General features: G+C 44.9%; 1 protein-coding gene across 1 annotated transcript; it reads right to left on the reverse strand.

Moving 5' to 3' along the window:
• Positions 1–1,985: 1,985 nt before the first annotated feature.
• On the reverse strand, positions 1,986–5,405 carry LOC130087639 (uncharacterized). The gene has a single exon (XM_056254048.1). The coding sequence runs from the start codon at positions 5,403–5,405 to the stop codon at positions 2,079–2,081; it is 3,327 nt and encodes a 1,108-aa protein (XP_056110023.1). The 3' UTR covers positions 1,986–2,078.
• Between the last annotated feature and the right edge of the window lie 2,972 nt (positions 5,406–8,377).

An 8,377-nucleotide genomic window follows, 5' to 3' on the forward strand; every position in this document is an offset into this window, starting at 1 on the left:
TATGTTTTCTTTTCCCCGACATTTTTCAGTCAGTCAGTCTCTTGCTCTTCCACCAAGTTATCTTCAGGCTGCCGCCTCAACTCTGATTGGTTCTGTTCACGAGCTGGGGCGGGACTTACAATTTTATTGGGTCCATCTGATGTTTGTCACTGACTCTGACTGAATAATTAATAAATACTTTAGGTCGGACTAAACCATTTTTATGGAGGTAAGAGAAGCAGATATTTGGAAAAATATTTACCCAAATTGCACGTTTTTGTGGTTTTCATTTAAATCTCAGGCATACAACTAATATAAATATTAGAATTATTCATACAACAGGGGCCTAAATAGTATAACTGCTGGATTTTGTGGGGCCCCCTGGGCAGCGGGGGCCCTATAATTGTCACCACCTTTCACCCCACTAGCGACGGCCCTGACTGTAGGTTAGGGGCCTTTTTTTCCCTTAAAATTGTGTTTTTGTACAAATCATATGAATTCATAAGAAAATCACCAACTTGTAAAATAGTGACGTTTCCTCATTAGATCGTGTTAGGCTTATAATGAATTTTCTGTGTTTTCTTACAGATTTAGCACACTGTGAATGGCAAAGCAAAACTCTGATATAGCCTCACAAACACTATGCGCACAGCGAAAATGCTGTAAACTGTTAATATGGCCACAGAAATAAATACGGTTGGCTTATGTTTGTGGTGTGAAACAGGTTCCTCTTGTTTACTTTTCAAGTTTAGGAGCCAAATTGACATTTATTTGTTTACAAGAACCACATTTGTTAAACGCCCTCTCAATGTGGATTGAAGTTTGCTTTAAATTAGACCTTGAAAAATTGTGAGATAACATTGCCACAGGCAGACACCCGCCCTTTCTCACGCCCTTTGACACAAAAAAAAATCAAGTTGTAACCCATCTCCTAATCTCCAAATCCGCTCTCCATTCATTCACCTGCGTGTTAACAGAATTTAGCCTTAAGGTTAGTTCTCATTGACCAGTCAGTTCCCAAATGGGGCGTGTCATAGTGATGTAATTTGCAATGAAAATGAAAGTTACAACTGGCAATGCTCTGATGAAAACAAACAACAGCCATTGTGGGTCAAATGGGGACTCTGAACCGCAACATTGTCATAAAATAGGTGCATTAGGTTTGAGAAAAAGGGCGCAATGAAAGAGAAGAAGAGAGCGACTAAGAGACATATTGGTTAGATGTTGAATGGTTTGAATTCACTGAATAGTCTGTTCTATTCAGGTAGACCTTCAGCACACACTGGCACACTGCTTACATCTTTAAGACTCAGATTGAGAGTGTGAGTCAAACCAGTTGAAAGTCAGCAGCTGTGGAGGTTGAAAAGAGATGGATTGAAAAAGCCATGATGGGCTGGTCTCACTGGTCCATTTTCCAGCTTCTGTTAATTTGTGAGTCATTGCTACTACAAACAGTGTGTTTGTTTCCCTGCCAACACACTGCGTGCCAGGACAACATACACTGATGGACAAAGAACTACACACTGACATGCAATATTAAACTAAAGAGTTATTCAAATCCAAACTGTATGACTGAGTAGATGGTGCACTAAAGAAGAAGGGGGGTTTAACAGGACACCAGAGCATTTATCCATTTGGAAAGCTCAGGTATTAAACAAGTGGATGTTTTTAAGAACGTTGTTTTGATTGTTATGTACTATGGAACGGTAGCAGATGATTTGTGTGCTTTGGCCATGGCCTATGTACTTTTAGATTGTGGTGTTTACTATTACTACTAATATTGCTCATTTATTTGAACATTAACTTGACATTAAGCATCAAACTTATGATAATTTAATTGGACATGAATGATTGTGCTGCTTAGGAAAGGTATTCTATTACTTTTCAAAACAAATAGGTGATATTTAGAAGATAGAATATTGAGACTAGTACTATTGAATACATCTTTACAGATGCTATCTAATTCAGTCACTGACTGTATTGCATGACTGTAGCTTTCAGCCAGGAGAAGATGTCATCAGGTGGCATCCAACTTTCATGGGGTGTTTCGACCCTGAACCACAACACCCTCCAGTTGGCGGGTCGGCAGTGGTGGCCAGTCACTGCCCACCTCCTCCTGGCCCCCAGCTCAACTCCTCCCTCCTATTCCAGAGCCAGCAAGATGCTCTTTCTGCTGCCTCACCCAACCTACGGACAGCTGCCTTCCTCTCCCTTCCTGCTATACCCAGAGCTGTGAGTGTCTTCCACACAGACTGCGCCGGGAAACCCCTACACCCGACCTCAACCGGGAATAACCAGGTCTGCCACCCTTTGGCCCTGCACTGCTCAACGAGGTCCTGGTACTTGGTGGCTTTCCGCTCATAGGCCACCTCACACCCGTCTTCCCACGGCACCGTCAGTTCAATTAGGATTATCTTCCTTGCCTCCTCAGACCAAAGGACCATGTCCGGCCTCAGCGATGTTTGCACAACCTGGGGGAAGACTAGTTTCCTTCCCAGGTCCACCCTCATCTCCCAGGATTGTGCTGCTTGCAAGAGGCTCTTTTTCCTCCTCTTGGGAGCTGGTGGTTTCTCCCCTTCTCTAATGAACTGAATGAATTTTGCCGGCCTTGTACTGTTCTGGCGCTTTCTCTGCCTCTCCTGCTCCAAGATGTCAGCCAGTTCACCGAGAACCTTGTCATGGCGCCACCTGTATCTTCCTTGGCTAAGAGCTGTTTTGCATCCTGCCAGTATGTGCGCCATTGTTCCCCTCCCTCCGCATAGCCTACACCATGGGTCCTCCTTCATTCCCCACCTGTGGAGGTTTGTTGGTGATGGAAGGGTGTCGTAAACTGAACGGAGTAGGAAGGAGATGCGAAAGGGCTCTAGTCTCCAGATCTCAGGCCACGTGATCTTCCGCTTCGGCAGGTCCCACTTTGTCCAGGCACCTTGTGCTCCAAGTTCGACGGCCCTAGACCTGCGCCTTTCTTCCTCCAGGTGTCGGACCTCGGCTTGAATCATGTCCCTCCTCTGCCTTGGGTCTGCTTTACCCCACTGCTGGAAGTGTGTGGACCCGAGTCCTTGCCTCCCTACGCATGGGTTCCCGATGATGTCCTTCAGCTTCAATGCGCTTTCTGCTTGCGCCACTAATGTATCAGCCGCCCATTTGCGTCCTGATCTCGTAGTGACGCCTGCTTCTCTGACTTTTCCATCAGTGGAGTCTTGGTACATCATCACGACCCGGCACTTTGCCACCTTGAACTCTTCCACCACTGATGATAGGGGTAGCTGTACCTGACCAGACCTGGTGTAAAGCCCTACTGACGTGAAGCTTGGTGGGATTCCGAGCCACTTGCGAAGGTGTTTGTTGACTCGCCTCTCGACTCCTTCCACTGCTGTCATAGGTACTTCATAAAGTGTCAGTAGCCACATGAGTCGTGGTAACAGACCGTGCTGGAAGAGCCAGGTCTTGAACTTTCCTTGTAGTCCTGACCCCTCGATCTTACTCAGCCATGCATCTGCCTGTTTCTCTGTCCTAGAAACGTTGCATCTGTCGGTCAGGGATGCATCGTACCATTTCCCTAGGCACTTAATTGGGTTTTCCTCAATTGATGGAATCATCTCCCCCTGTACTCGCAACTGGAACTTGCTGGTCACTTTTCCACTTCTGATCACCATACTTCTTGATTTTCTTGGTTTGAACTTCATCCGAGCCCATGTTACCACGTCATCAAGTGCCTTCAGGATCCATCTTGCTTGCACGTGGGTTGAAGTTGTTATGGTAAGGTCATCCATAAAGCCTCTTATTGGAGGTTGTCGAATGCCAGACTCCATTGTTGGCCCTCTGGATTCCTTTCCTGCAGCTGTTATGAGCAGGTTCATTCCCATGACAAACAGGATGGGGGAGATGGTACAGCCTGTCACGATTCCCTTTTCAAGGTCCTGCCACTGAGTTGTAAACTGGGCAGTTTTGAACCGTAGTTTAAATCCTCCGAAGTAGCTGGTGATTATACCCCTGGTGTGGTGGGGGATATGGTAGTGTTCCATAGCCATATTGATGAGGCCATGCGGGATTGAACCGTATGCGTTAGCCAAGTCGAGCCAGACAACCGTTAGGTTTCCTTTGTTCCACTTGGCCTCCCGGATCAGCTGGTTGAGGATGCCCGTATGTTCCAAGCACCCGGAGAAACCTAGAATGCCGCCCTTCTGTACTGATGTGTCGACATATTTATTCTTCACCATGTAGGTAGTCATCCTTTTTGCCAGGACAGAAAAGAATACCTTGCATTCGACACTTAGGAGAGAAATGGTTCGGAACTGACTGATGTCGGAGGAGTCCATTTCCTTGGGTACAAAACACCCCTCTGCTCTTTTCCAAAATGCTGGAATGATACCTTTTGTCCAAATCCTTCGCAACAGTTTCCATAACCTGCGGAGGAGCATCGGGCATCTCTTGTATACTTTATAAGGTATACCACTTGGTCCTGGGGCAGATGCTGAACGGGCTTTCTGCACAATGTCCTGGACTTCTCTCCATGTTGGTTCACTGGTATCAAGCTCTTCCTCAGGAGTTTCGGCAGTTCTGCTGATCTTTGGGTGCGCACCACAGGCTTGGTTCCTGAGGGCGTCACTGTGGCTCTCCTTCAAGAACTCCTCTACAACTTCCTTGGGGCTAGTCAATCTTCCGGATCTTGCTTCCCCCAGCAGGGTTTTGGTAAACCTGTATGGGTCCTTAATGAACTGAGCCCGCTTAGCCTCCTTCTCCTTCCTCAGTTTCAGAGACCTTTCTGCCCTTCTCAGTCTGCAGAGTTGCCCTCGAAGTTCGCTTGTTAGATCTTTTATGCCCTTCCTTTCTTCAGCACTTGCTGTTCTGAACTGCTTATTGAGGGTCTTGATCTCCCTCCTCAATTGCAAGATCTCTCTGGCCCTCCTGTTTGGCTGATTCACCTGGGTTCCGCTACTACCCTTTCTGTCTTCTGTGCCAAAGCGTTCTCTGGCCATGGTGATGATAATTGTTGTCATACTGTTGATTTTCTTCTCGGCTGTTCCTGCTAATGTGGCCTCAAGAACTCTGTCTAGGTCCCCATCTAGTTGGTTCCATGCAGTCTTGTTGTTTGCTTGGGGCCATCTCACTTTCTCTGTCATAGGTTGAGTGCCTGAGGTAGTGTTAGGAGAGTCCCTCCTGTGGCTTTGGGATGGAGCAGGTGCTGAGAGGTCTCCTGTGCTGTGGGGTGCTTCCTGACTGGAGTCCTCCTGCGTCTCACTTAGTGTCTCCACTATGCGCTGCATCTGCTTCTTCCCTTTTCCACATTGGGTCTTGGATTGATGTATTTTAAGTCCCCTTGCGCTCTTGCAAAGCTTCCCACAGTGGCACTTTACTTCCAACACTTCCCCTGTAAGTGTGGTTTGGATGAGCCGTCTCATTATCCGTGTGTTTTCCGTAGCCATAACCGTTATGTCCGTCCTATTGGGTCTCTCATCCTCCCCCCCTCTCGGGAGACCCTGGGGGTATTGCTCATTGTTCCATTTTGTAGCTTTGGTTGGTGCCCTCTTGCGAGTGCTGTGATCGAGGTTGCTAACCTCGCCCACCCACGCCAGTCTTTCCTGGAGGTCAACTGTCTTTCCAGCGTCACCAATCTTCCTTGGTTGCCATCCAGCCTTTCCTGGAAGTCACTGGTGTCCCAAGGGAATACTATTGAATACATCTTTACAGATGCTATCTAATTCAGTCACTGACTGTATTGCATGACTGTAGCTTTCAAGTTGAGACTTAAAGGAACACTCCGAGTTTTTGGGACTTTAGCCTATTCACCTTATCCCCCAAAGTTAGATGAGTCCATACATACCTTTTTCATCTCCGTGCGTGCTATAAGTCTGTTTGACGCACCCGCCGCTAGCCTAGCTTAGCACAAAGACTGGATGTAAATGGTTGCAGCTAGCATACTAATCCAAACAAGTGACAAAATAACGCAAACATTTTCCTATTTACATGTTGTGATTTGTATAGTCACAGAGTGTACAAAAAACAAAGTCACATGAGACACAGACATATTTTAACCGTATAAATACTGGGAACTATATTCTCTGAAGGCGAAGCACTGCTACTTGGGCGGAGTGATAACCGCAGCACATGAGACGCGCCGTGGTGAGGAGCAGAGAGCGCGTCTCATGTGCTGCGGTTATCACTCCGCCCACTATACAAATCACAACATGTAAATAGGAAAATGTTTGCGTTATTTTGTCACTTGTTTGGATTAGTATGCTAGCTGCAACCATTTACATCCAGTCTTTGTGCTAAGCTAGGCTAGCGGTGGGTGCGTCAAACAGACTTATAGCACGCACGGAGATGAAAAAGGTATGTATGGACTCATCTAACTCTGGGGGATAAGGTGAATAGGCTAAAGTCCCAAAAAGTCGGAGTGTTCCTTTAAAGGTGAACTCTTTTGTCTTGGGCTAAGAAAAAAAAGTTTAAAGTTGTGATGTAATGGAAGTAGCGACAAATCTTTTCTTCCATATTGTGATGTACATACGAGTGAAGCAGATTATTGAAAGAAAAACAAAACAATTTGGGTGCAGACTTGATTCAATCCACTGGTTGTCAATTGAATGGAGGGAGATCTGAATGCGATCTTGCTGTCGATTGTAAGAAAGTGCCGGCGTTTACGAGGGCAAAATTATTGGAGATGTCTGGCATACATCACCAGAAAGAAGTCAACGGAAGATCAAGTTATGACATTTTAAAGGGGACCTATTATGTTTTGTTTTATTTTACCTTTCCTTTAGTGTGTAATATAGCTTGGTCATGTAAACGATCTGTAAAGTTACAAAGCACAAAGTCCACCCCACAGGGAGTTCATTTCTCCAACTGAAAACACCTGCCCGAATCACTTTAAGGCTGGCCCACACTTTCACAGATTTCAAAATGTGAGAGACCACAAACACGATGATAAAAAAAATCATAGATTTAAAGTGCCCCTATTATGGATTTAAAAAAAAAGAAGACTTTTCATGTTGTGTGTAACATAGCTCTAAGTGAATGAAAACATCCTGCAAAGTTTTAAATCTGAAAGTGCAACGTATATAAAGTTATTATCTTTCAAAAGTAAGAGTCAACTCTGAGTCAATGAAATTAATCGTTTTTCAAACGAGTCATAAGCCGTTTCGTTGTGACGTCAAGACGAAACATTAGCATATTGCCCGCCCACTTATTACGCCCGCAGACACCAGGGAAAACTTGAACCTCAAACCAGCAGCTGATTCCTGTGGATACTGGACAGCATCATGTCGAGAAGACCCTGTGCTCTACAATGTGAAGGTAAAGCCAGTTTTTTTCACTGCCCAAGGACGAGCATGTGAAGAATCAGTGATTAAAATGAATCTTTACCACGATACCAGTATAATCCTAAACTTTTACCGTGTTCCCTTCATTTTACTGACGACTGCTTCTGAAATCTCGGAGTTCAATGCATGGTTCAACAAATTATTGGACAAAGTAAAGTTAACTAAAAAGACTTAGTAAGAACAACTGTTCGATTTTACAGTTTGGAGAAGCGTTCAGTCTTGCAAATTCTGTCATGTAAATAGCAATCTGTCATGGCGCAAGCGCAACTGGCTTTTAAAGGGAATGGGAGATGAGACTCTGGTTGGTTTATTTACACCCAAAAACACACCCATTACTCATTAAGAGAATAGGTACGATCCTTTTAGACCATGCGTCGGGCACGCCGACCATTTTCCCGTCGTTAAACTAGCAAAAGTGGATTCGGACACGCCCTAAGTGCACTTGCGTGTAGACCATGCGCTTAGATTGTTAAAATAGGGCCCTTGGTCTTAACATACCTCACAACACAGTAAAATTTGTAAAACAGGGGATTGGGCCCAAAATCGTCCGGACTAACTTGTAGTATGTGGGTGCCTTTACTTGTAGTCCTGCCATTATATCCGTGATGTAGCTTTGTCACTGTGTAACAAATTTGCATAATGCCCGCCTGCTGGCTACTTTAGCTCTTCCTTAAAGGATTAGTTCACTTCAGAATTAAAATTTCCTGATAATTTATTCATCCTCATGTCGTCCAAGATGTTCATGTCTTTCTTTCTACAGTTGAAAAGAAATGAAGGTTTTTGAGGAAAACATTCCAGGATTTTTCTCCATTTAGTGGACTTCAATGGGGTGCTACAGGTTGAAGGTCCAAATTGCAGTTTCAATGCAGTTTCAAAGGGCTCTACACGATCCCAGCTGAGGAATAATGGTCTTATCTAGCGAAACGATCAGCCATTTAAAAAAAAAAAACATTTATATACTTTTTAACTACAAAAGCTTGTCTTGCACAAGCTGTGATGCGCCACACATTACGTAATCACGTTGAAAGGTCACGCGGAAGGTAGGCGGAAGTAACGACCTAGTGTTTACAAAGCGAACA

The sequence above is a fragment of the Rhinichthys klamathensis genome, unplaced genomic scaffold (genome assembly GCF_029890125.1).
Source record: "Rhinichthys klamathensis goyatoka isolate OS25496 unplaced genomic scaffold, OSU_Roscu_1.1 h1tg000110l_1, whole genome shotgun sequence".
NCBI lineage: Eukaryota > Metazoa > Chordata > Actinopteri > Cypriniformes > Leuciscidae > Rhinichthys > Rhinichthys klamathensis.